The 27,979-nt window shown below is 36.0% G+C and overlaps 3 protein-coding genes and 1 pseudogene across 7 annotated transcripts; 3 read left to right on the top strand and 1 right to left on the bottom strand.

Annotated features, from left to right (window-relative positions):
* Positions 1 to 7,246: 7,246 nt before the first annotated feature.
* On the top strand, positions 7,247 to 8,956 carry LOC113332504 (1-aminocyclopropane-1-carboxylate oxidase homolog 11-like). Its single transcript, XM_026579043.1, has 3 exons — positions 7,247 to 7,890; positions 8,099 to 8,420; positions 8,523 to 8,956. Exons 1-3 carry the CDS (start codon positions 7,364 to 7,366, stop codon positions 8,778 to 8,780), a joined length of 1,107 nt encoding a protein of 368 aa, XP_026434828.1. The 5' UTR covers positions 7,247 to 7,363; the 3' UTR covers positions 8,781 to 8,956.
* Positions 8,914 to 14,499, bottom strand: LOC113332326 (annotated as a pseudogene).
* On the top strand, positions 14,459 to 21,442 carry LOC113332535 (ATP-dependent DNA helicase PIF1-like). Of its 5 annotated transcripts, none has more exons than XM_026579083.1 (12): positions 14,459 to 14,581; positions 14,818 to 14,878; positions 15,526 to 15,681; positions 15,788 to 16,116; positions 16,306 to 16,500; positions 17,134 to 17,244; positions 17,373 to 17,479; positions 17,611 to 17,827; positions 17,919 to 18,017; positions 18,156 to 18,257; positions 18,643 to 20,400; positions 20,543 to 21,442. In XM_026579083.1, exons 5-10 carry the CDS (start codon positions 16,377 to 16,379, stop codon positions 18,203 to 18,205), a joined length of 708 nt encoding a protein of 235 aa, XP_026434868.1. In that variant the 5' UTR covers positions 14,459 to 14,581; positions 14,818 to 14,878; positions 15,526 to 15,681; positions 15,788 to 16,116; positions 16,306 to 16,376; the 3' UTR covers positions 18,206 to 18,257; positions 18,643 to 20,400; positions 20,543 to 21,442. The 5 variants fall into 5 exon arrangements, with proteins under 5 accessions (XP_026434868.1, XP_026434866.1, XP_026434867.1 ...); XM_026579081.1 differs by having other exon boundaries at positions 17,916 to 18,017; XM_026579082.1 differs by having other exon boundaries at positions 15,782 to 16,116; positions 17,916 to 18,017.
* LOC113332325 lies at positions 20,782 to 21,264 on the top strand. Its single transcript, XM_026578877.1, has one exon. It carries the CDS (start codon positions 20,782 to 20,784, stop codon positions 21,262 to 21,264), a length of 483 nt encoding a protein of 160 aa, XP_026434662.1.
* Positions 21,443 to 27,979: the final 6,537 nt, after the last annotated feature.

Below are 27,979 nucleotides of genomic sequence, written 5' to 3'. Positions count from 1 at the left end.
AATCTGAAATTGGGGTTACATATTTTTAATTTGATTCATGAGTTCATAAATTGATATTAGGCTATTTGATTGAATCTGAAATTGGGGTTACATATTTTTAATTTGATTCATGAGTTCATAAATTGATATTACGCCTGTTCAACTGAATCTGAAATTGGGGTTACATATTTTGATGGCTAGTGTTTTGGTCTAAATTTGGCCTTGTCTGTAGCTTTTTAGAGCTTCTCTAATACATTTAACCTTTTTCCTCAAAAAAAAAAAAAAATTGGGGTTACATAGGATTCATCAAGTTGTGCAGAATAGTTGGGTGTATGCTATCCTGCTTAAGTTAGGTGTTCCTTTCCATCAGGTTGTGGAGACTAGTTCAAAACAGAAAATAATGCATCTACAGAGTATCGCAATGACACCCGCACCTATAGTTCAAAACATAAAATAATGCATCTATAGTTGTGACAGCAATATGTGTTTCCCTATGACATACGACCCACAACCCACCAACAATAAAAACTATGAGTATCGCAATGACACCCGCACCAAGACAAATTCCGCCCTCTTTGCGTAGGCTAGTCAATGCAAAAAATCCACCACTACCGCCATCGGTAGAGGTGTAAGGTAGTAACAGTAGTAATAGTAGTAGTACTAAGTAGATGGAACTGAACCTTTGTATGTTAACCTTTTTCTATACTTGTCTCTACATGATTCATCAGGTTGTGCAGAATAGTTGGGTGTATGCTATCCTGCTTAATACTATGCTTGTCTCTACAGGATTTTTATAGTTTTGTAATATCATTCTTGCTATTCAGATTTGGTTTCGTGACTGATCTTTTCTTATTCCTTTCCAGATGTCTCAAACCAAAAAACAACTTTCCAAGAACAAAATTGGGAGCTCCAATGGAGCAAGCATAGCCCCTGGGCAGTTGAGGTCAAATTATGGTAAGAATTATATTGTCAGATGACGGTATATAATGAAGTGTGTAGCATGTGTTAATTTGTTAATTCATTTTTGTCCTACAGGTAGCGTAAAGAATAGAGGAGGAAGGGCTAGTAAACTCGGTCGTCAACAATCAGTGCGCCATTCATTGGAGGATTTAGTTGAACCACCATCGCGTTCAGGAAAATCAAGAAGAGGATTAATATTCCAACAAGTTTGTAGAAGGCAACAACAACCAATGAATCAGCAACCATCATCTCAAATCGAAGACCATGAACAAGTGGAGGAAGAATACCTTCAAAACCACCAGAAGAAAGATCAGGAAGAACTCGTAACACTCCCTTGCCAACACGTTCACCACCACCGTGTGACAGGGGTGGACAAAGTCTTCCTATAACACCAAGCAGGTTACCTCTAATTGATGATGATTTTCTTGATTCTCCGAGAAGATCTCCTAGAGGACTTGGCAGTAACCGAGTACTAACCAGAAGGTATAATGATTTTATTATTTTGTTAAGGAGATCTCCAAGGGGACTCGGCAATAATCGGGTACAAAGATCGCTTGATGCAAAGTACAATGTTTCAAATGCTGGACATATGCAAAGACATCGTCATGTCCAACATCAATCATATCAACTTTATAACACTCAAGTATCAAGTTCTTCTCGGCAACAACAACTAAGAAGTTTACAACATCAGGGTAGTCGAAGTTCATCTTCCCAACGACAATCTCAAACACCATCAAATGGCGATCCTCTCGGAAATAGAAACATCTCGCATCAGAATCCTTCACGCTCTGAGCCACAACAAAATGATACTCCTGAATATCAACACCTCCAGCGGCAGCATCCTTCACGTTCAACATCTAATTATCCCCAGTCAAATGAAGAATGTGGTACTGCAGAAACAACAGGTAAGTATAAATATATGCATATGTGAAAATAAAAGATGCAGACCACTTCATTTTATTTGTTTGCGCGAGTTCACTTGTATGTTCATTTTTAATATTAAACAGCTGTACCATTAAGAAAAAAAGAGGGCGCAACTGTATGAAGGAACTTGCCAAATTCAGAGGACGAATATTTCAGTTGGATCTCTATGAAGGTAGACTATGTGGTTATAAAAACGAAGTCGCAATCAATTCAGTCTGCATGTGGACTAGGCAAAGTCAGAACTGTCCTTTGAATTACGATGCATTTGATGATATTCCTCCTCAAAAAATTCAGCGGGTGATCAGAAATCTCTATGTATGTATTAGAAGTCACTGTGTTATTCCAATTTTAATAATAGTTTTTGTTAAAGTAATAATTATGATGTTTTAATGTCAATTATAACTCCCAGCTAATCAGTTTTTTCTCAACCAGGACTACTTTACCATCAAGTCTCGCACTGGTGAAGACCCAGAGGAAGCAATCAAGAAAATAATGAGGAATGCATATAACAGGCATAGGCACAAAATTCATAAAGCATACCTAAAGATTCAAAACCTTAGTGGTCACGAGGAAGCTTTGGCCTCCGAACCACCCTCTGAACTGGAGATTAACAAAGAAGATTGGATATATATGTGCAACACTTTCGCCACGCCAGGTTTCAAGCTATATACATTCAGTTACATGTGATCTTTTCATCAAACTATCATTGCTTATGTGTTAGATTCTGAGTTTACTTGTGGATACACTATAACCATAAAATTAGATTGCATATGCAATTTTATGTCACCTAGTGATACACCCCTTATACAATTTCTTTGCTTCTTTGAAAATTTATTGTTCCTAATTAGGAATGTGTTCTTTTCCGTAAGGGTATGCATTTGAACTTCCTATCTGTTCTTCTATTGTCAAATATGCGTAGCATACCTAGTTTTAGATTGTATTGATCTCGTACCTTTGTAAAATATGCGTAAAGGTGTTATTTTGCCTGATTTGTAGTTGAACTGTACCACATTTTGTTCTTCATGTAGTTGGATTCCCTATCTGTTCAGACTGTATGTCCAGTTTTTGGTTCTCTTTGGTGTTTGAACTGTACCACGTTTTGTTTTTAAACTATAATTAGCAGGTATGCATTTGAACTTCCTATTTGTTCTTCTATTGTCAAATATGCGTAGCATACCTAGTTTTAGACTGTATTGATCTCGTACCTTTGTAAAATATGCGTACAGGTGTTATTTTGACTAAGTTGTAGTTGAACTGTACCACATTTTGTTCTTCATGTAGTTGGATTCCCTATCTGTTCAGACTGTATGTCCAGTTTTTGGTTCTCTTTGGTGTTTGAACTGTACCACATTTTTTTTAAACTATAGTTAGCAGGGTATGCATTTGAACTTATTATCTGTTCTTCTATTGTCAAATATGCGTAGCATACCTCGTTTTAGACTGTAATGATCTCGTACCTTTGTAAATGTTTGGGTCACTAGAGAGCACTTCCAAAGCAAGGTAGAGGGAAGTCACAAATAGATAAATGTTTAAGTGTGATAATAATTATTCTTACTTGGGAGTAAAATAGTTAGGCATCAAATCCCCTTGCTCTCTGGCTGAATACTTGTAAACTTAGTGGTTTCTACTGCACATCCTTCCGAGGCAATGATAATGGTGAATCTAATATGAGATTACTTATCGTTAGAGTGGATGAATCTCAACTGACAAGACCAAATAAACCGAAATTGCTGTCTAGGATGTACATTTATATGTCTGTTGCATATAGTGTCATGGTAACAGATGCTTATTGTGAATTTAGTAGTGAGATTTCTTCTGGTTCTAGTGGATATATCTCGATTTTACAAGGAAACTTAATCGGTAATGCAGTATTGAAGTTTTGACTTTCCTTGAAAGAGCCTCCTGTAGAATGTGTAGAATGTTAAAATATCATGTTATATATATATATATATATATATATATATATATATATATATATATATGTTATGAATACACTGCGGAGTTGCTTAAGCTAACAGATGGTGGAGTTTAAATGACAGAAAAAATCAGACAGAGGGACTGTGGCTGCTAAAGCAAAGGAAATTAATCATAGTGCAGGCAACAAAAGTTTTGCCAGCGTAGAATATGATTTGGTATGCATTATTGTATCTCATTCCATCTACCGATGTTTGTTCGAATTCGTGTTTTATATACCGTGTAGTGTTAACTTACTTGGTTTGTATGCAACTGGTTGCTGCTTCAAAGATTACGGAGAACAAGCCTTGTGATGCGGTGATTTTGTTCTCAGAAACCCATGGTTCTAAAAATTTACCACCGAAATGTCAGAAGATGAAAGTAAGACACACTACAAATATACTTTGAATTTTGTGTCTTAATTAATCTCTGCAACAGTATATAATCATGTATGGTTGTCTGTAATTTATGTAGAAAATAATGGAGGACATGAAAGAAGCAACACTGTGAGGAGAATCTAGTAAAACTCCATCTGACATATATGAAACTGTCTATAATGAACAATGTGGGAGTCTTAAAAAACGTCATCGCAAAGCTTCTCACACTCACAAGAGTTTGGCTGATTTAAGGGGAAAATAAATACAATTGTTGAACGGAAGAATTGAGTCTCTCCAGACAGAAAACATGCTACAGAGAAGAGAAACACGTCGGCTTACTGATCTAATGAATAATTTTTTTCTAAACATTATCCTTACATGGTTGTACCAGATGTATCAGATGATGAAATGGAGGATGATGCGGAGGGTCTGTGGGCGAGATGAGGATCTTGATGTGGAAGGTCAAAATGATGAGGATGACTATCATGACCTAGAGGATGAAAACTACATCCGTAACTATCCTGATATGGAGCCCCGAAATGTGGAAGGTGCCATGGATGATGAATGATTTTCTTTATTTGAAAGACTGACATGGAGGATCCCAGTTCGGAGTGGGCCATCCAGTGATGAATGAATTTCTATTTGATTTTGTTTTGTGTTTTTTTTCTTTCTTGTTTTCTTCTGATATCAGGATATTAAGGTAGGGAGAATGATAACGTGTAGTATGGGTTTTTGTAGTAAGGTGTTATGACTTTTTACTCTTGGTTTTGGAAATGAAATGCATATTTTATTAATTTGTTTTGTCGATGCATATAATAATCATACAAGAAAAAACAACTACATTTATACAAAAAAATTATTAATTAGAATATGATCAAAAATGGTAATTACCATATTAATTATGATAATTATTTATGAGTTTAATTACGATATTAATTACAATATTAATTAAAAAATAATTTAAGATTTTAATTACCATATTAATTACAGTAATTAATTGTGATATTAATTACGATATTAATTACGGTATCATGCATCCATAAAATCAAAATAATTACATTACAAAATGTTAGTTTTCGTCATAGTTTCGGAATGATTTGGGAACCATACGCCAACTAGTAAATTTAATTGTTTAACGATTCGGTAACTATCAACCAACTTCAACTTAATTTCCTATACCTATTGTAATTGTGAAATCATAGTATTTGGCTACCACCAAATTAATTGCTAAATAATTCCACAACAAGATTTTAATTTAGTTGTCATATTATGTGGCAAGTTACTGACAACTACGATGACTATGTTGTTAATATGTTTGGCAACTCTTGAACAACTGTAAAAATTAATGGTTTTAATTAATTGCATTTAACTAAGTAAGTTATTTGGCTTCTATAACATAAGTTGCCAAAATAAACCATGGCAACTAGGTATTTTTAGTAGTTGCCTTTACATTTGGAAACACCCCATACGGCAACTTAGGCTCCGCAACTAGCATTAGTTGCCTATGTGTTTGGCAATTAAAAACTCATTTTCGGCAATCAAACTGGTGTGGTTGCCAATGCTTAGGTTTTTTGTAGTGCAAATTAAATCTTCAAGTCATTAACCTAATATGGTTTTGGAAAAACCTAGGTTAAAGAAAAATCAACTCTAGTTTGCAACTAGGACACAGGAAAGTGTCGGGATTAGGTTTAGTAGTTGCTAGAGTTCTCTCTTATATAGTGTTTCAAATCAGGTTTGCTTTCAATCAAACTTAAGATAGCTTAGTAACAAAGCATTCAATATTCACCGTTACATGAAATCCTAATTTAAGATTCAAGCTAAGTTTGCTTAGAAATTAAGCAATTAATCTCTACCGTTAGATGGTCTTAGCTAGTAACACACAAATGAAATATACTTATATTTAGATATGGGTAACCATACCTAAACGTGTATATTGAGTTGGCTCAATAACAGTTAACCGAAGCTAGCCATATGAACACTTTTGTCTTAGCCGTGTTCATCTAACACTTCTAAATCAAATATAATGATCAATCAATCATGATAGATAATAAAATGAATCTAATTTTGGAACCATACGGAAGCGTAAACCACCATAGCGGGTTCGAAAGTGAAAAAAATTAAGGACAATTACGCCATCCTGTTTGAAGGAGGACTGCCTAAATGAATTGCATCAAATATTTTTTCTTATAACTGCTAACGGGTACCAGGTTACGGGGTGATACCAAATTTCATATTGATAAGGTGATACCCGTTAGCTCTATTGCAATATCTTCACTGTTACTTCCTGCATCCCTAATATATAGGTGGAGATTTTTTTTATTTTTTTTGAAGCATGTATTTTATTAAATATAGGTGGAGAATGTGAAATCTTTTCAATTAAAAAATTGTTTGGTTTTCATAAATTTTCATTTTTGATGTTTTTTCTTCTTTTTACCTTTTGTCTTATTCTCATTATAATTTCCCATACAACATAAATAAGAATGCGTATGTCAAAAGTTTTAGAACCCCGCCTATTTAGTGGGACTAAAAAAATCTAATATTTAAGAAGGCGTATCAAAGTTGATAATAGAATCCGGAGAAGACTAATAACTAATCCAATTTTTATTTTGTTTATATTGTTATAAAAGAAGAAAACCAAAACTGTTAATGGAGGTTACCAAGTTTAGTGGAGATGTACCAAGCCAAAGTAAAATCTGTTTTGTCCTATATGAAAATCTTTTTTACGTTATTTTGGATTTGGTACGCCCCCGCCTAATCTGGTACCCCTATTAGCAATCTTTGAACAAAGTGTCTAGAAATACAAGCTTTGGGGATGGCTATTGCAAGAGGACATATACAAAGAAGATAATAAAGACGGAGGGAACATTTTCTACAATTTTTTTTTCCTTGGTCAATAATAAAGACGGAGGGAGCATTTTTTACGATATTTTTTTTTGTCTTGGTCGATATTTTTTTTTCTACAATATTTTTTTTGTTATCTTTATTTGTTTCTTGTCAATCTTGCCCACAAATGGTTGAAAATGAGACAAGCAGACACTAGTAAACGAGCCAGTACCAACTTACTTTTGTAGTGGTAGTTGGTGGTGACTGTTTTTCATTATTGAGATCATCTGATACCACCAACTACACGATAATTCACAAGCAAGCAAGAAAGAAAGAAAGAAAAACTAATGGAGATTTTTGGTTCAGGGGAAGTCACTAGCTATGATCGAGTAGAAGAGTTAAAGGCTTTCGACGAAACGAAAGCGGGTGTCAAAGGAATAGTTGATGCGGGTGTTGTGAAGGTACCCAGGATCTTTGTTCGGCCAGCAGATGAAGTCGCTGCGGATGAATTAGTCTATACTGATGAATTTGAGACTCCAATGATAGATTTTGAAGGGTTGGAAAACACTGACCGCCGTAAGGTAATCATCGATGAGATTCGACATGCATCAGAAACATGGGGTTTCTTTCAAATGGTGAATCATGGGATGCCCAATAGTGTAATGGAAGATATGAAGAAAGGTAATCTCAGTTTCAATGAGCAAGATTTAGAAACTAAAAAACAGTTCTACTCAAGGGATCTGAACAGAACTGTGAGGTTTAATAGCAACTTTGATCTCTATAGAACAAAGTACGCTAACTGGAGAGACACCCTTGCCTTTAATATGTTTGCTCATGATCCTGTAGATCCTCGAGAGTTGCCATACACATGCAGGTATTTAACTTCCCTATAAATCCATTCCTTTTACGTTCAGTCAATGCTAGTGCTGTGGTGCAGGATAAGGAGATACAGCAGTGCAGGATAAGCATTTAGTTTACAGTTTCTGTTATACTCACACATGTTAGTAAATGCTTGTGTGTACTGCAACTGCTTGTTGACAAACTACTAATACATATATATTATTTTACTGCTATTCAATCAGAGATGAAACAATGGAGTATCTGAAGCATGTTGTGAAGCTAGGAGATATGCTTACGGAGTTATTATGCGAAGCGCTTGGACTTAAACCTGATCACCTTAAAGCCATGAGTTGTACTGAATGGTTGGCAGTTGTACTTCACTATTATCCAGCATGCCCCGAGCCAAACCTAACATTGGGTGCAAGCAAGCATTCCGATCCAAGCTTCTTTACTCTTCTTCTCCAAGATGAAATCGGCGGCCTCCAATTTTATCATCAGAACCATTTGGTATCTGTCAATCCCACCCCTGGAGCTTTAGTAGTAAACATTGGTGATCTTCTTCAGGTAATTTAGAAATATGATTTATTCAAAAAATTTGGAGTAGCCAAGTAGAGTAGAAGGGTTCAGGACATGTACACTGCTAACTATGTTTTCTTTTTCATCCAGTTGATGAGCAATGGCAAGTTTAGAAGTGCTGAACATAGGGTCATCTCTAATCATGCTGGACCAAGACTATCAGCAGCAGTGTTTTTTAGACCAACGATCCAGCAAACATCCTCCAAGAAGATTTATGGTCCCATCAAGGAGCTACTGTCAGAAGATAATCCTCCTGTATACAGAGAGCTCACATTCAAAGAATTTGCCGAATATTACTATTCCAAAGGGCTTGATGGCGTTCCAGCACTCGACCACTTTAAGTTGTGAGGTAGGTATAATAGAAGACTCGATCAATAGATAATTGAACTGTCTTGGTATGGATATTTGATTTATGGGCTAGTGATAACATATGAGAACTAGAAGCTCTTATTGTGAACTTTCTTTTATCATTCACAGATGGTAAGAATGTAAATTTGTCATAGTATTACTATGTGCTTATGCTATTAAGGACGCGCATGGCTATTTCACTCCATCATCAAATTGAATTCATACAGATTTAAGAATAAGTGATCATAATAGGTTGCTAAAGCTTCCAAATTCCAATAAATACCAAACCGATGCAGAACGCCCGCAACAAGACCCCAGAATAGGATTTCTGCAAATATAACGTAAAATAAAATGCCTACTTTTCTTGAGTTCCACACTCCTATGAAGACGTGTTTCTTTATCCAATATATCTGGAACAAGAAATTGATTCAAACACGTCACTGAGGATTTATAGAAAAAGTAGTACATTAGAACAGTTGAGACACTTAGTTGATAAGGTTCCATCAAGTATAGCATCCAACTCATACATCCAACACATGGACTTCAGCAGACACTATTATGATGGTCAGATACTGGAATCTGGTATATATGTTAAATGATCAAAGGATGCGTTATTGCAGGTATAACACCTAATAGCTGGTGATGGTTCCTGTACAAATATGTGTATATGAAGTTCCACTGACCAAATAATGGATACCGTGCATAGTAAAGCCTATGAAGATGCCTATATTTCTTAGATGGGATTGGACTTATACATTTTCATTTCATACAGGGCATCAAAGAGACAAATAAAACACAGTAAACTAGAAACCCATAATAAAATTATGAAATAATGTTTATGTTCAATAGTCATTGAGACATACCAATGTGTTATGAGGATCATCATAGTACCATCCATTGATAAATCCTGCAAATATTCCTTCTGCTGCCAGTACGAAAACAAGCATAGCGTTCATACCAATCCACTCCAGAGGCAAAAAGAGATAACCAAACCCGAAGATGTCAACCTAATAAGTTACAAACTTCAGATGTTATAGTAACTTGATACAAAAAACTAATGTGGTCTAGGTGGTATTACAACACTTAACAAAAGACACAATAGTCACTATTCAGATGTCTAAGTTCAAAAGTAAAACTGAACATAATTGATGGACAATATGAGGGATACCAACAGAAAGTGCTTCGTTATTAAAAATTTGTATCTGGTTCACTTTGGTGACCTACCAGAACATATAAGGTCGAGAACACCAATGCTGCTGCCCCTGCGGTCAAACAAGCATAACTGAAGCTGTACAACTGCTTGTTTAATGGAATACCTGCAATAAAAAGGATACAAAGTTATGGGACATGAAGAAAAAATGAATTAATTAGTTTTCATAGCCTAGGTCCATTCCTACTCACCATTTGTGAAATGCAGAACAAGTCCTAATGTGAGGAGTGAAAGACCCATGCCCACCCAATGTTTCAGTCTATCCGAGTGGCCCTGGATTTTCACGAGAAAAGAAAGAAAAATAAAAAAATCCTAAATGAAGTTAAGGCTAAATATCTTGAATGAGGACTATGAAACCACAAAACCGACCTTCAATTGTATGAGAACGTGTCCAAAATGCACCCCAATGATTGTCGTGAGGATAGCTGCTATTGAGCTGCATAATTTGTAAGAGATAACATCTAGTTACTCGCGCAGTTCGTAATGTTTCTTTAATGTAAGGTTTGCTGTGAAATGATTTCCATCCGATTCCATTAACACAGAATTTCGGAAGAAATAAGGTTTGCATGACAATTTTGACTCATACTTGCACAATATAATAAGAGAAAGTAAGTAAAACACACACACAGGCATCTCGAGTAAAAGCTTTAGAAAAGGTTAACTAAAGTTTCAACTGACCAGTCGATTCACAAGAACATTAAAATATCACAATCTAGACCTAGAAATAGCCAACTAGACAACTATTTTGGAATTTTGCAACAAGTAAGGTTTTGAGTTATTTTAGAGAGGACCTTAGAAGTCCTTCAGGTTCAAAGGGTCCCTGGCACCATAATGGAGCATCCTTACGGAAAGACCCCTCATAAGGGGATCGATCTGTGCAAGCCTGCAGAACTTCACAGAAAAAGAAACATGTACAACCTACACTTACAATCTATAATGCAGCGAGTGAAATTTGAACCATAAGAACAGATATAGGGGGAACTAAATACCCACCTCAGATCTCTTCCAAGCTGGGCGTTGATAAACATGATTGATTCCTAGTACTTCTCTATCAACATATCCAACAGCATTGCAAGGAGGATCCAATCTTCCCCTTACTACATACAACCTAAAATTTAACAGTGATGTCATAAACATTAGCTCGACAATTAGTGCTGATGACTAACGATTCAAGGTTAAGTTTTGGGTTCGTCTAACTCACTCTTAAAAAATGAAAAATTGAAATTTGGACGCAGTACTGTAAACATGGTAAAGGAAAAGTATAGAACCAAAAGGAAACGTAATGCAACCTACATTTAAGACTATCATGAGTAATATTTGGTGATAACTTCGGATTTGAAGGAAAACATATGTACATGGAAAAGTGTTATTATACTTTAAATTCGAGACAGTAAGTAAAAGACTCACAATGAAATCCTTCCCATAGTCAGGGCTGTCTTTGTTGTGGACAGTTTACTTCCAATCGGGAACATAGGTCCCATAGAGTACAGAAAAGTATTCAACTAGAATGCATGCACCTGCTATCCTACAAATTCAATATAAACAGGGTAATCCTTTTAGCTGTTTCATTAAAACAACCGCCTAACAGAAATTGGAATTTCTTACCGCCCAATAGATAATTGGAATTTCTTACCAGTGCCAACTGTATAGCGTATATATAGACCATCCACCAGGTGCAATATGCTTGGTTTGGGCCTTTTTCATAAAGATTTCCAATAGTGAAACGACTACGTATGCAAGAGCAATCCTCTAAAACCCGAGAAATAAGATATTTCAGACAACACAAGTTTTATATAAATAGCTCAGTGCATATGACAACAATGAAAATATGATGTACAGCACCTGAAGGATGCCAAACCACCTTATATGTTTCATATCAACTCCATATGTTAGCTGGTCAGGAGCGTGTGAGTACCCTCCTTCATAAATATAAACCACTCTGGAGCTTGAGAAGTTGATTCAACATAATGAAGTCGCTTTATTATTTCAAGAGGTGTGCCATGGAAACCAACCTTGTAAGATGAGACCCCAGAGCACAAGTTTGATTGTTCTAATAATCACTTTCTTTATAGAAACAAGCCTGTCTGGGATTGTCTACACGGGAGATCATATGAAAGAATCACTAATCATCTGTTGTTTCAATTTGACTTCAGATTGGATCAACTTAGTTAGAGAAAAGAAAGTAAACCTTGAGTGCCAGAGCAATAGCCATCCCAACAATGAATAGAAAAAATGGCATGACAAAGTCTGCCAAATTACAGCCATTCCATGGTGCATGACTGATCATTGGCCATTCTCCTCCAGCATCATCCACCAATATCATCACCTAAAGTGTACACAATCAATTAGTCACTGTTGTCTATCTGTACAGATTACATAACACTAACATTGCAAGATCCAAACCCACGAATCAAACTGATCATGTTTCTGACACATTTCAGTGTCGAAACTAATTTGCTGCAAACTGGACGAAGCATTCCTTTTCAGGTCCATATTCAACAACTGTGCATTTTAGAACATTAACAACTATGACAAGCTGACACTATCATTTTCTCCAGAATTTTTATTTAAACATGTTAGGATTCACACGACTTCCTCACCAAATACCCGTCAATTTGGGTGTGGTCCCCTCTTTCACCATAGATTAAGAATGGCTTTCGCGCGGGACCAACCCTGTCACCCAAACCTGTTCCCCATTCAATGGAGGTTAGGGTATCCACGTCTCAGTGCATGCAAGCATGCAACAGAAGAGTATGTACCCTAGCTACGATTATAGGGTGGTTTTATTGCACCACCAACCAAAATCAGAAAAGTGTCACCCAGTGCTTGTATTAGCTAACCCAGCTGAATCAACTTGTTCAGGAATCCCATGAATTAAGGATGTCCATCCGAGTTACATATTACTAGTGATACTTCATTACATCGAATTGATACATGAGATGCACAAAACTAAGAAATAACAAGGTTTGACATCCGAGTGAGATTCACACCTTGGTCAAAAGGCAAAACAACAATCGGTCGTGAGGCAGTTGCCCCCTAATAGCTAACCCACTAAGCCTATTTCTCCCCCAAGCACACACACACATACGAGCTATTCTGGCTCCTCCAATCCTCAAGCCAGCAAAAATCAAAATACCTCTTTGAGTGCCTCTAAATGATATTGAGTTTTTTTTCCTCAGATTTCCTAGTGTCTTACTAAAACCGCAGGAAATTCAAATCAGTAACAAATCAAACGGAATGGATCCTGCTTCTTGTTCTTACACATTTCAGTATGTGCAACCAATGCTAGAAGCAGTAGCGTTCATCTCAAAACTTAATGCAAGCAGTCCCACATCAAGTCTATAGCAACAGCCATACATGTTACACACTACGACAGGCTGACACCGGCACTATCAACTTTTTCCAGAAAAGAAAATTGCAGGACCAAACAAAAACAGCAGACACACTGCTTGTTTCTACAACCAGTGCTAGAAACCAGTAGCGTTCATATGAAAAGTTAATGCAAGCAATCTCACATCAAGTATACATCAACAGCCGCATATTTTACAAACTACCACAGGACGACACTACCAACTTTTCCAGAAAACAAAAATAGCAGATGCACTGCTTGTTTTTGCGGTGTCGTCTGACAAACTCCGGCCACTTTCGTGACACCAATTCTATTGAACTACATGGATATCAATCAATCTGAGTTACATATGACTACTGACCCTTGAGTCTGAGTCAGATTTCATCACCGACTCCAAAATAACATGAGAATTTATTTTAAGACAAACAGTTTCACATCTGATTGTGGTTCACACCTTGGCCCAGGGGAGAAGCTTGCATCAATCATGGGGAAATTGCCCCTAGCAACTGGCTCACTAAGCCTCTACCCGACCACACACACACACACCATAAGACTAAGCCTACTTTTTATTTTACTTTTGCAAAGACAAATCAACTAAACACCAGTTCGATTTTTGTCTAGAAATTTTTTTTAAAGCATGAGGAGGAGCTTGCATCCATCATGGGGCAATAAAAATAAAAATTTGAAGCATGATTTGTGTCTAAATGATAAGTAACTAAGTCTAATTTCAAAATTTCCAGTCTCCTATTCTAATTTTAATACAAAATGAAACATTAAACTTATCAAAATTTCTAAAAGAATAGGTTCAGAAACACAGAAGATATTAGACACAATTAGGGGTTTGAAGAAGAAGGGTTTTTATTGAATTACCGAAACAGTAAGACCTCTGAAGATATCAAGAGATGCAAGACGTTTTGCTTTCTGATGATGAGCAAGTAGTTGTTCATTTGAGACGGGCTTCTCGTTGTTCCATTGGAGCTTGATTTTGATTATTGGGGGTGTCTTCTACTTCAATTACCCTTTTAATTTAAGTCACACAGGAAATGACCACCATATCCTTCCGTGTTTTTAATATTGTTCTCACTTTTTCGTTAATTTCGCTCAACCAAAGGGCAAACAGCTGTTTTTATTTCTCCTCCTGAAACAAAATCGAACAACATCTACAATCTCTTCAGCAAAATTTTTTCAGTCTTCCTCCCCTACTTTCAAATCGATTCCCAGAAGATTTCATCTTGCTTATCGGTAAGTAACACTTAACCTAATTATTAGCTTACACAGAAAAAATGTTTATTGATAAGATTGGAATTTTAGTTTGAGTTTAATTTCTTTCTTTTTTATAATTTTGATTGAGTTATGGGTATGAGATGAAGAGTTCATTATCAATTGAAATTTAGAAATCCAATCCCTAATTTTCAGTCTAGGTTAAAGTTCAATTTCTGCGGATTCATTTTGGGGTTTTGGATTCAATTCGATTTCAGGGTTGGATTTGGTATTCTAGCTCAATGTATGGCAGTTGAAGCCGGGTGTTGAGACCTTAAGGTATGTAATTTAAATACAACATCAAACAACACAATGAACTGATTACTTATTAAGAAAATTACTATTAGGCTATATAGATTTGAGTGTATGCTCATAGAAAGTTTATATACTGATTTAGGTAGGTTCAGATGATTTCGCAAATTGGGGGTTTCATGAATAGTCCTATCAACACGTTTCACTCACCGCTCCATCGATCTTTTATTAAGATGTTATAGTTAACACTTAATGGTGATAATTCATTGGTATAACTGCATTACACAACTTTTAAGGCAAATGTAAAACCAACTTTTATTCTAGAAGTGTATCCATGTGTCCTAGGAATGCAGTTTTCCAGTTACAAAAGACCTGCTGTAGATGGACCTACCGAAAAGGGAACAATATAGAGTATTATGATGAACTGTTCATCAATTCCAAATGTTTTTAGTCATGCTCCAGAATTTGGATCAACTGTCATTAGTTACATGTAACAGTTATAGCATTATGATTGTTATGTTATTAGATTTAGATGAACTATGATGAGATTCTAAGATATTTTGGCCAACATAATCACAGAACAACTTAGTAATACCTGGCGACTTACATGTACATACTCCTTAAGGTGATATTCTGTTTTATTTTACAAGCTAATTTTTAAAATTTCATTACAGCTCCTTAAATGGGATCCAACGCTGGCCAGAGGAAGAGATCCCATGTCGATGCATCAGTGAAGTCCAACCAGGCGTCTTGCTCAGGACCTCGCAAAAGTCCAAGACTTACTGAACATGCTCAACGTTGTCAACTGATCCAACCAGAAAATGGAAAAGGTCAGATGTCGTCCTTTTTATTTCAAAATATTTTTCTCACATATTTATTTATGTATGAATGCAATGAAATTGAGTGAATATCTTTTGCAAATGTTATAAGTTGCAGCAAAGGAGAAAGTGAACTTCTGTTTGGGTCTCCGTAGAAGCCCAAGGCTTATTCAACAGGCTAAACATCAAGAGTTGGAAAGTTCGGAAGATAAGAGAAAAAGACAGGAAAATGAGCGTAGTGTTTACCAAAGAATACGACATTCTTTCGTATCAGAGGACGATAGGGCATTAATGTTGGAACAACGCCGTATCCGTTATAAAGAGAAAAAAAGTGCATTAAGCGAAGAGGAAACAGAAAGAAATCTTGAACGGCGTCGTAATTCTTACCGTAAGCGGCGGCAGCAATCACTTGGAGAGGCTTCGACATCTACTTCCAAATTGACAGAGGTAACTAAATATTTTAGTTTACTGCTAGTGCTATGTAATTTCGAAAGTTTAATTCTAAATTCACACACACACACACATATATATATATATAGATGGATAGATGCATATATACCATTAGTAGATTTAGTTGATCAACACCAGTGAACGAACATATATGCCAATAATTCCTTTGTTTCAAATTTTTTATAGGAATTGAGGGGAACAAGCCCACCAGGTTCAGCCACCTTCGCCGAAGCCCCAGGTTTCTCAACCAACATAGAATGGATGAACCCCGACCAAGTACTAACAGAGGTACCCTTGAAAAAATATGCAACCAACACCGTACCCGGTCATCACAACATCAACATGAAAATAAAGAAGGGCATGCAGGGGGGACAATTTGTGGTAAGATAGAATAATGTTCATTGTAAACTTTTTTTTACTTACTGTGAACTTCTTCAAGCAGCTGGTAGTGGTGATTATGTATGCGGTGAAGCTGACGGTGTAGACTGGTGGTAGTGAGAAGATGGACTGATGGCGCTGTGTTGCTACTGACTTGTGTTGTAGACTGTATGGGAGGGAGGTGATGCATGCAGTTGAACTGGTGATGCATGGTGTTTGTTATATGTGAGATGGGAATATTGACCTGAAGCGAAGATGGTGCAAAGAGGAGCAAAGTTCTTTTTTGTTATCGATGAGATAGTGATGCAAGTAGTGAATGTTTGAGATTGTACCGGTTGGCAGTGGTGGAATGAGACCTGGAGGTATGTTGAAAAGAGGAGATGTTGCTGTGGATGGAGACTGCATGGTGTTTGTTGTATGTGAGATGGGAATATTGCCCTGAAGCGAAGATGGTGCAAAGAGGAGCAAAGTTCTTTTTTGTTATCGATTAGCTCAGGGTGTAAATAATCACCATCAGTAGCTGCTCGAAGAAGTTCCCTGTTTTTGTTTAATAATTTATCCATTTGCTTAAATTTCTCATTTTAATCAATGTTGATATTGTCACGGATAATGAAAGAAATGTTAATATTGGCACAGACAGTGAAAGAGATAAGAACCGTCCACTTGAAATGGATAAATTGCTGGAGCATCACGTTAATGACAGGGAGAGAAGAGTAAGAAATGACCAGGAAGCAGGACCAAGTAAGGGTAAGTTGAAAAAAGTAGATTAGATGTGTATGAAATACTTTTTTCTGAACTCTGTTATGTTGATCATTCAGCTGTTGATATTGTTTTACTTATTGGATTTGCACTTTTTCGCATTTCACTTTATGCAGAAGTTCCACGCCAAAGTCCCCAATATGTCGAGCAAGTTCAGCTTCGAGATGTGGAGGTCTTAGAGGAATCCCGAAAGAAAAAGGGAAAATCAGTTGTGACGTACCAGGTATGTTTCTGAATGTTTTTATTTAGCTGGGCTGCTCTTTCTTGCATGATTATAGAATTTCGTGTTATTTTTCATAAACAGAATTATTGTCTCGCCTAATAATCCATTGGCCACGTTTTTAATTGTAATAGAGACGACGTCGAGCAAACGTCAGTTACATTCCTGACATAAACACGGTGGGGGCCGTTGTTATTGGTTCCGCTAGAGAGACCAACAACCACGATTCAACAGATGACAGCAGCTCTGATGATGGGCAAGGTAATGCAAAAGCTGCTTCCAAAAATGCTGTGAGAGAACCAAGACCAAGTACTACCGGTGCCTCGACATCGACAGCTTTCACTTCCCAAGGTATACTCTTTGACCACATCAAAACTTCATTTCCTTTTCTTCTCATATACCATCAGTATCTTATAATTATAACTTTTATCTTTTCAAGAAGACATTTTTCGTCGGGCCATCCGATTACCACTGCGTAGAAGTCCAAGATTTAGTCAACACCCTCAACATGGAGAACCAGCACTTGCACAGAATTTAATCGGTATAGTCTTATCTTTCTCATCTCTCTATCTACATTTATATATTTCGACTTAGCGCATATCTTCTATGTTTGTAGTTCTTCTTCTTCTTCTTTTTCCCGATGATCTAATCACTACTTACACTAACTCAATTTATCCAGCAACAAATGAAAATCTTGCATCCAATTTACACGTTCGTAGAAGCCCTTGACTCATGGAGCAGTCTCAATCTCAGGAATCTCAGCATGCGCAAAATACAATACGTAAGCTTATTGTATGCTGTTAGACAATTTGAATAATAACTTCAGAACCGTTAGTGGCTAAGATGTAAAGTAGTAGTAATTATACCTGTAGAGAGATGGGGATTGGGCCCGACTTATAGTATACCTACTGTGCCAGATGAATAATAGCATTCTGGCATATGGGTAGACAGAAAGATAGAGAAAGTATGTCAGCCATACACTGTCACAAGTCCCCTCACGCATGCATCATAACTCATGGTCAACCATAAGTCAGAAGTGGGAGTGACTGTATCACATTCATATGCCCACTGTTTTCATTATGAGTGTTTAGTTTCCTTAGTCATTTTAATCAGAGATATATCGAGATATTGAGCTGAGATATTGAGATGTTTACCTATACGAGCAGCAAATCCACAAGGAATTCGAGCCGGAAGAGGGAGAGGTCGTCCACGTCCAAGTGTTGTAGGAAGATCCTCATTCTTGAATTGTGCGAGAGGGAATACTTACCAAGTTGGATTCAAGAAGTTCCATTTGCCGCCGTTATGGACATGTCATAAGTGCCAAGCGAGGATTTTTTTCGTGAACCGAAAGGCTTTTGTTGTTCAGATGGGAAAGTTGTTTTACTGTTTGTTGTCCCACTGATTGAACTTTTGGAGTTGTTTGATGATCAAAAAGAAGTAGGGGTACACTTTCGGAGGTACATACGACGCGATAATCAGTGTTTCTCATTAACGTCGATTGGGGTGAATTATGACAGAGAATTAGCTTATAATAGAGAAGGTGTATACACATTTCGTGTTCAAGGTGATATCTATCATAAATGCAAGATGGTTTGTGCTCAAGAGGCAATGTGGAAGATCTTTAGCTTTCCTCTTTATAAGGTCTATCATTCGATAGTGAGATTACAAATACATCTTACCAACCAACAGAGCGTCAGATACTATGATTATCAAACGTTGGATGAAATTTTGTCCGATGAAAGGAATTTGAGAACAACTTTGACAGAGTTCTTTGTGACAAATGCTCGCGATCCTAGAGCTAGAGAGTTGTTGTACCGTGAGTTTCCAGAACGCTACTGTTGGGATACAAAAATCAAAGAGTGGAAAAGAAGACGAAGTACGCAAAAGTCGATAGGGAGGGTTTATACAGTACCTTCATGTGCAGGAGAGGTGGGGTTCTTAAGGCACATTTTGAACCACGTTAGAGGTCCTACTTCTTTCGATGATCTATTGTTTGTTAATGGAGAGAGATGTCGGACTTTCAAGAGAGCTGTCGAAAAATTAGGACTCTTAGAGAATGATCAGAGTGCGAGAGCGTCTTTGGCTGAAGCAGCAACAATCAAGATGTCGTATGCTCTTAGAAGACAATTTGCCTCCATCTTGCACTTTTGTAATCCGACGGCCATGAGAGAATTATGGGATAAATTTTGCAACAACATGGTCGAGGATTACTCGAGTTTAAGCGCTACAAGCTCAACATTCTTATCAGACCGCCTTCTTCGTAAGCCGAATATGATACTCAAGCAACACGATAAAGATATATTCATGTATGATCTACCGCCGATTGTTGGCACATTGGGTGAGGAAGTTGAGATTTCGAGTCTGATTCAAGAGGAGTTGTCGATCCCTATATTCGACGAAGACCTGTCTTCTGTCCAAAAGTTGAATGAAGACCAATCTAGGGCCTACAATACAATCATGGGAGCAATTGAGAGAAAGGAAAATAAAGTCTTCTTCATAGATGGTCTGGGAGGTACTGGGAAGACCTATCTCTATCGTGCTATTCTGGCGACTATTAGGAAAAATGGTGGTATTGCGTTAGCAACAGCCACGTCGGGAATTGCTGCTACTATGCTACCTGGTGGGAGGACAGCACACTCAAGGTTTCAACTTCCAATGACACCGACATCAACTTCAATGTGTCGTACGAAGAAACAAACTGAGGAAGCTAAACTTTTGAGGCATGCCATCATCCTTATGTGGGATGAAGCTACAATGTCGCATCGCTATTCTTTGGAAGCATTTGATCGGATGATGAGAGATATCACCGGGATTGCCGAACCATTTGGTGGAAAGATTCTAATCATGGGAGGTGATTTCTGTCAGGTATTACCAGTGATTCTAAGGAGTACAAGGGGATAGATAGTCGATGCATGTCTTAGCAGGTACATTGCATTTTTTTTCTTTTAAGATAAAAAAAAATTGTTTTTTTATATGCATACTTAATGTTTCTTAAACTTTAGTATTTAATTAACTTGTAAGAAGATAATTCGAAATGATATTTGAGTTACATTACGTTCTTAACAGGTCACATTTGTTGGAAAATGTACATGTTTTGCATCTGAAAAAGAGCATGCGTGCAGCCGGGGTGCATCTTATTCCAAGTTTTTAATTCGTGTTGGTGACAGGGATGAACCTTGCGTTGCTAATGAGATGATAAAGGTTCCGGAAGAGATGGTCATACCATGGGTTAGTGATGCTTCTTTGTCTCATCTTATAGATGTAACATTTCAAAACTTGGGGAAAATGCTAGAGACATTGACTACATGGTCGATAGGGAATTGATCACACCATTAAACGAGTACGTCGAGAAGCTTAATGACCGAGTATTTAGCATCTTTCCTGGAAAAGAGGTTATATTCTGCTCCTTTGATTTTGTGGACGACGATACTCACGGTCTTTACCAACAAGAATACCTGAACAACATTGTTCCTGGAGGTTTGCCATCACACATTTTGAAATTGAAGATCGGTGCTCCTATTATGTTGTTGCGGAATGTTGATGCAAAAAATGGTCTATGTAATGGTATCAGGTTAATAATCAAAGAGTTCTTCCCAAATTGTATGGATGCTGTAATAATTAGTAGAAATTACATAGGTACACGAGTCTTCATTCATAGGATGCCACCTGAGAATTTGAAGCTCCCGTACAAGTTTAAACGTAAACAGTTTCATTCGTTTATGTTTCGCCTTTACAGTCAACAAGGCGCAAGGGAAAACGATCGAAAACGCGGGTATCTGTTTCCCTGAACATGTGTTAACCATGGTCAACTGTATGTTGCTCTCTCAAGAGGAGTGTCAAGTAGCAACACGAAAGTATTAGTCGCTAAAGGTACCATTGCTAAAAAGAAAGGAACATACACAAAAAATGTTGTATATAAAGAGGTCTTTTTATCCTAGAAAACTATGAGTTACGAATACACATTCTTGATGTAATGATTGAAAAATTATTAAATGGAAAATTCAAGTTTAGTCGTATTTACTTTTGCACATTAAAATAAATGAGTTTTAAGTTTTAACCACTTGGCGTTGATCGTTGACTTTGACCATTGACGCGTTGTTGACTTGACTAATATATGAAAAACAAAATTACGGAATGAACGGAACGGCAGGCGCATCGCGCATGCGTGCTATACTAGTACATATAATAGATTGAATTAATTAGGATGGGGTGATAGGGGTACCTAAAGATATGTAATTATTTAGTTATCCTCGATTATTTATTAATATAATTATTTTTTAAAATATTAATGTTTTCTAGTAAACTTTTTAAAAATAACTTTTTTTGTTTTTTCTAAACTTTTTTAATATTTCTATTTTTTTTTTAATTTTGAAAAAACAAAGACTTTTATTTTTTTTTATTTTTTAATGAATTTTTATTTTAAAGTTTTTTTAAAATTTTATAAAAATAATTTTCTTTATTTTATTTTATAAAAAATTTAAAGGAAAACAACAAAAAAAAAAGGATAAAGGATAAAATGTATTTAGAAACTTTAAAAAAAATGAAAAGTAAAAAGATAAAATTAGATTAAGGCAGTTTTGCCATTAAGCAAAATATATGGATAATGAGCTTTGAGGGTTAGTATCTAATGACCAATTTTTGTCCTAAAACCGGCTTCTACATATGTTCATATTATTTTTTTAATTTGTCTTTTTTTACATCGACGAAATTGGCAGACGCGCAACAAATTGTGCCGCAAGCCCTTGAAAATGCGATATGTTGGGTCCACGAAACCCTCGCTTTGGCCGAGTGGTAAAGGCGTGTGCCTGCTAAGTACATGGGGTTTCCCACTAGAGTTCGAATCTTTTAGCCTTAGACGACTCATTTTCTTGTTGTTATTTTTTTTTTGCTAAATTATGGAAGCTACAAGTGATATTTAGTGAAAGAAATTGGTTCGGGTATGGGTCAGGGTCGGAGCCAAGATATTTGGATAACAGTGCAAAAAAAAAAACATCATAAAATGGAAAGAATAATGAAAAGAAGAATCATTGCATATCAATGCTCACGATGTCATCAAACAATCGTTGAGTGCAGAAATCCCCATATCCTCAAATGTATCGAGTAAACTTGAATGTCATGGAAATGTTTCTTGCTGGGCATTAGGCTTATCTTTTCAAACTCTTCCATTCGGAGACATCAGTTCATGCCTTCATCGAAATTCAAGTTTATCAATTATCATATTTTGATGGCAGTATGCGGATATCGGCACGTTTTTTTCCATTAATATTTTGTGTTCGTTATATATTCCTTCCGTTTTTGGAAAAAAGAATACTTTCACTATTGTACTTCGGTCTATTTTCAAGCTAAAATAAAAAAGTAAAAATATTTATTTTCCAAAACCGAGGGAGTTGTAGGTTACCACATGGTATATAAATGGAAACAAGCTTAGCTCACTTGGGCTTTGAACGAAGGTGTAAAAAAAGACTTGGGCTTTTAATATGGGGTGCAAAATTCTATATTTTCTTGTACTGGGCTTACAAAACTATATCATAGTGTGGATTTTGGGAGAGCAAGGGTATTGGACACCCTTGCTCTACATTGGCTTCGCCTCTGGTATGGGTGACAAAGTTTCTTTTGTATTGAATGTTTTAGATCCAGTACCATTAGTTAAAACCGATGTTGTCGACGAAGGTGGTATTGAAATAATCTTGCTGTAGTTTGTAAAGAAGTGTGTTTTATAGTACAATGGTTTTCCAAGTGAAGGCTCCTTATTATAATAGCCAAGTAACGGTCTCTAGTCGGTCAACGACCCTATTGCATCAACTGCAAGTTCAACGACACATACCGTAATTAGATTGTAGTTGCACATTTTTTGACTACTACATCCAATAAGATCTAGTGAACATAAATCATTGAAAATCAAGTATAAAAGATAAAAGTACATAAAAATAAAGATTAACACGAGGATTTTATAGTGGTTCGGCAATTAAAAGACCTACATCCATTTTGTTTTCACTATTATTTGTGGTGTTACACAAAGATCCATGAATGGAGGTCTTCAAGGGACTTGAAACTCCATCCATGGAGGAAGAGGAGCTAGAGTCTTGCTTAAAGGGAGAAGAGAAGCATGAGATAAGAAGAAGACCCCCTTTAACTTATATCACATTCTCTTATATAGGGGGTATTGTACATCGAATTACATTTCTGCCCTTAGGGATGACTAAATAGGATAAGAATAAGAGGACCGATTATTGTATAGTTGGTTGTAGTATTTTATGGTGCACCCGTCTAGATCTTGTTCCATGTGTCGAGTTGATATTTTACTCTCACATAGATACAAAACATACGACCCTTTTACAAAATACTTATTTATTTATATAAAATAAATTTCTTAGTGGTTATCTCTGTAAATCCATGTCACTTTATAACTCGTTTTGCATCAAATATTTAGTTTTGAACTTAGCTAGTCTTGTTCTTCTATACTTAAATTCTTTTTTGTACTTCTAGTAAAAATAAATGGAACCATTCATTATATAAGATGTAAATCTTGTTTAAGCTTTCATTCTGACTTACTGTGTATGCCCTAATGAACGTTATTCGATGTTCTGGATGATGGTCAACGAACACACAAATAAAAAAAGGCGTAACATTTCATTCATTTGGTGTACTTAAGGATATATTTTATGCCATTCATAATCTTACCTCATTCTCACCATCCGAACAAACAGAAATGACAACTGATCATTCTCACATTGTATTATGTTTTATAAACATCCTAATCTCATCACTTCTTTACTTATCTCGTCCTCGTCATCTTCACTTATTTCTTCATCCGTCGATACGATTACTTATTGGTTCACAAGTGAGATATATAAAGATTTACGTTGTGCAGTTTGCGCCCCAATTCATCGAGTTATTTTGATCCGATCCCGGCTAAAAGGAATTATAACACAAAGGAGGTAATAGGAAATTGGGACTAAGTGTGAGGTGGATAAAATGACATCGTTAATCAAATGCAATAAAAAGTCATCTATCTTTTATATCCTCATGGTAAGGTTTTATTGGCGGCATGCAAGAAAAACTTGAACCAACCATCTCGAAACAATGAACCATGCAATTGAAACTCTCCACTATTAAAAACCCAAAAATTCGCATTTGCATCCAATGGTCTCTTGTGAAAAAGCGGGGGTACAATAACCACACAAAATAATTCGTTCGGCAATCTTTATGGACTAAACCCGGGTATAATTCCGAGAGCACCAACTTAATAGCGATCCCAATAAAGAAAGATATCAAAGAGCTTTTATCTCTATTTCTCAACAAAATTATCAAATCAAATAGATAGAAATCTATGATCCTGAGTTGAGAAATAACTTGGACGGTACCAACGACCAATGCTCAAGTGTCAATTAAGTTATATCCAACAAACAAGGTCGGATTTATAAATTGATTGATGTACGGACAACCTGTGGTATTTCAATTATATAAACAAATATAACGTGAAAAGAAATAATACATACACCAGAAATTTTGTTAACGAGGAAACCGCAAATGCAGAAAAACCCCAGGACCCAGTCCAGCTTTGCACACCACACCGTATTAAGCCGCTACAAACATTATCCTACCAAAATTGTTAACTTCGTACTGGAATGTAGTTGAACCCTAACCAAGTCTCACACCGATTAAGGTACAGTCGCGCTCCTTACGCCTATAGAACCATGACGGATTCTGTACTTAATTCCCTTAGATGATCTCACCAAAAACTAAGAGTTGCTACAACCCAAAGTCGAAGACTTATAAACAAATATATCTCCTACAGATAAGTCTATTCTGATAGATAAATTTGTCTCCCACATGAGTACCTACGAAGTTTTTTTTGGTCCTATGATAAATCAAGGTGAACAAGAACCAATTTATAATACGGTATTAAACTCCCGAAGACCATCCTAGAAATATCAATCACCTCATAATAACTTAACTATATGGTGGTAGAAGAAGTTACTGTGGAATCACAAAGTCTGAGACGAAGAACTTTGTGACTAATTTTTATATCTTACCTATCAGAGATAAATCTTGAGAAAATCTTATAGAAGAATGTACTCAATATGATAGAACATGTAAGATAAAAATACGCAACTGCAAAGAAATTAGTTGGATCTGGCTTCACGAATCCCAAATAAAGTCTTCAAGTCGTTAACCTAATACGGTTTTGGAAAAACCTATGAAAAAGCAGGGGTCTAACAACCACACCCAACAATTCGTTTGGCAATCTGAGAGGACTTACTCCAATACACTTTCTAGAGAATCAACTAGACTGCCAGACTCAATCTAGAGTAAAGTATATCAAAGAGTATAATATCTCTATTTAAACACAATCAAAGTTAAACATAAACAAGTCCGTAAACCTGATTTTAGAGTGAAGCTCTTGAAACAAAATCTCTTGTGTTAATCACAACCTATTCAATATCCACCGTGTATAAACCTCTTTAAGCAACAATCATTAAAGGAATATTTCAACACAGTGTCCACTTGAAATAGGGTTAGCCTAGACTGGTCTAACAATGTGAAAATAATAAAATCAATTGTTCAAGATCAATCAAGTCGAATCCACCAAACAAGATCGGATTTAACAACTATGATTGATTAATGTACAACTTGTATTATTTCAATTATATAAATAAAATATAATGCGGAAAAGAAATAACACAGACACCAACAATTTTGTTAACGAGGAAACCGCAAATGCAGAAAAACCCCGGGACCTAGTCCAGAATAGGCACACACTGATTATAAGTTGTTACACCAATTTCCTACTAACTAGTCGGACTAGATGTAATAACTCCTTCATAAAAAATAGAACTCCTAGCAGAACACCGATTGTCTTTAGGAATTCTTTTCGCAAATCTTCTAGCAGAACCCAAGGATCTCTTTAGAAGATACAATAACACGGTTGATACGATTCGATTTTTGTTTGCACAAAAACACCGATTTGATTCCCTTTAGATGTAAATCAAGGTTTTGGAAATATTGTGTTTATTTTGATAAAAACATTTACTAGGTAAAAGTAATATCAAAACAAAGTTGTAGATTAGGGTTTTAACTTACAATCAGTATACATACACACAAGGAGTCGGTGAACCTGATTTTTGTAAGTGAAATTGAGCGATTCCAAAGATTAATTTCTAAGTTAAGAAAACCCTAATAATCCTACAACAAGAACAACTAGAATAAATCTAGAGATATCTTGTTTAAAAATTCTTAAGGATTTTTACGAGATACCTTAATTGAAGTTTTCTTTCTAGATTCCGATTTCGACTAACAAGTGTTGGCATACGATCGGAACTTGAAATCTATCAAAACCTAGGATTTATGATCAACAACTCTTGATTGGTTTTATGCCATAAGAGAAAACCTTAGATTAGACAAGAGGTGAAAAACCTAGATTACAAGTTGTATAATCAATCACGAAGATTAATCCAACTCGTCTTTGTGATCCCCAATACAAAGACTTTTATCTCACTCTTTTTCACGAAGAACGAAAGACATGGAAAACAACCTTATGAGCTTACACCAATTTTTCAAAGGAGATGAAAACGTGTAGCATTCACGAACTCTATATTTATAGTGAAACATATATAGCTTGAAAACTAAGCAAGGCTATTTTCCTTTTTCAAGACTCTCCTAATTTATGGAGTCTTTCCTAAGTTACAACTCTTGACAAAATAATTAAATAAATAATTAATTAGAAAATATTGTATTTATGTGAATAAATCACATTTTAACTTAGGCAGGAATTTAAAGTTATCACAAACACTTTAATATGGTAATCAAATATGTTTGGATCAATATCCATCTTGCCTAAATAAGGAAACATCACCAACTTGACCAAAAATGCCTTTTAGTCACGTAATTGGGCCCAAGTCCGTGAACCCGTTACAAGCAGTCCATGGATTGTTTCCTACTGACGAGCTATAACAGTTATAGCAACACTTATAACTATTACTTTAATAAATCACTCATAATTTCATCATTATAACTCGGTATTGAGTGATTCTTAGCTCGTTGAATTCGTAAGCTCATTCACTATAACATGAGAACCTTTCCAGGGATAATGGTTGTTGCACAAAAGTCGTGGCTCAAATAACCTCAAGTATATATACATAAATGTACATTTACCATCATAGAAATTGTTCTATAGAGTGAGCATTTGTTTGGATAGATTAGAAAGGTAGAATTGAACAAGAATACAAATGAAATAAATTAACTCATACCTTTGTTTATGAAGTCCTTGTTGATGCCTTCTTGTAATCTTTAGTTTTCATCCTTCAAGAATAGCTCTTCTTAGACCTAATCTAGTCTGAAACTATCTATAGTATACCAAAAATGCGTTTTGGCAACTAAATTTGACACCTAGATTGACATACCAACACTAGTGGGTTCAACCAAGCAATGCTCTAACAATCTCCCTCTTTGTCAATTTTAGTGCAAAACCATTTTACATATGGATTTAAACAAATAAAAGCA

The sequence above is a fragment of the Papaver somniferum genome, unplaced genomic scaffold, assembly GCF_003573695.1.
Source record: "Papaver somniferum cultivar HN1 unplaced genomic scaffold, ASM357369v1 unplaced-scaffold_131, whole genome shotgun sequence".
NCBI lineage: Eukaryota > Viridiplantae > Streptophyta > Magnoliopsida > Ranunculales > Papaveraceae > Papaver > Papaver somniferum.
The sequence above is the reverse complement of the archived record's forward strand: the minus strand, read 5'-3'. Positions and strand labels throughout refer to the sequence as shown.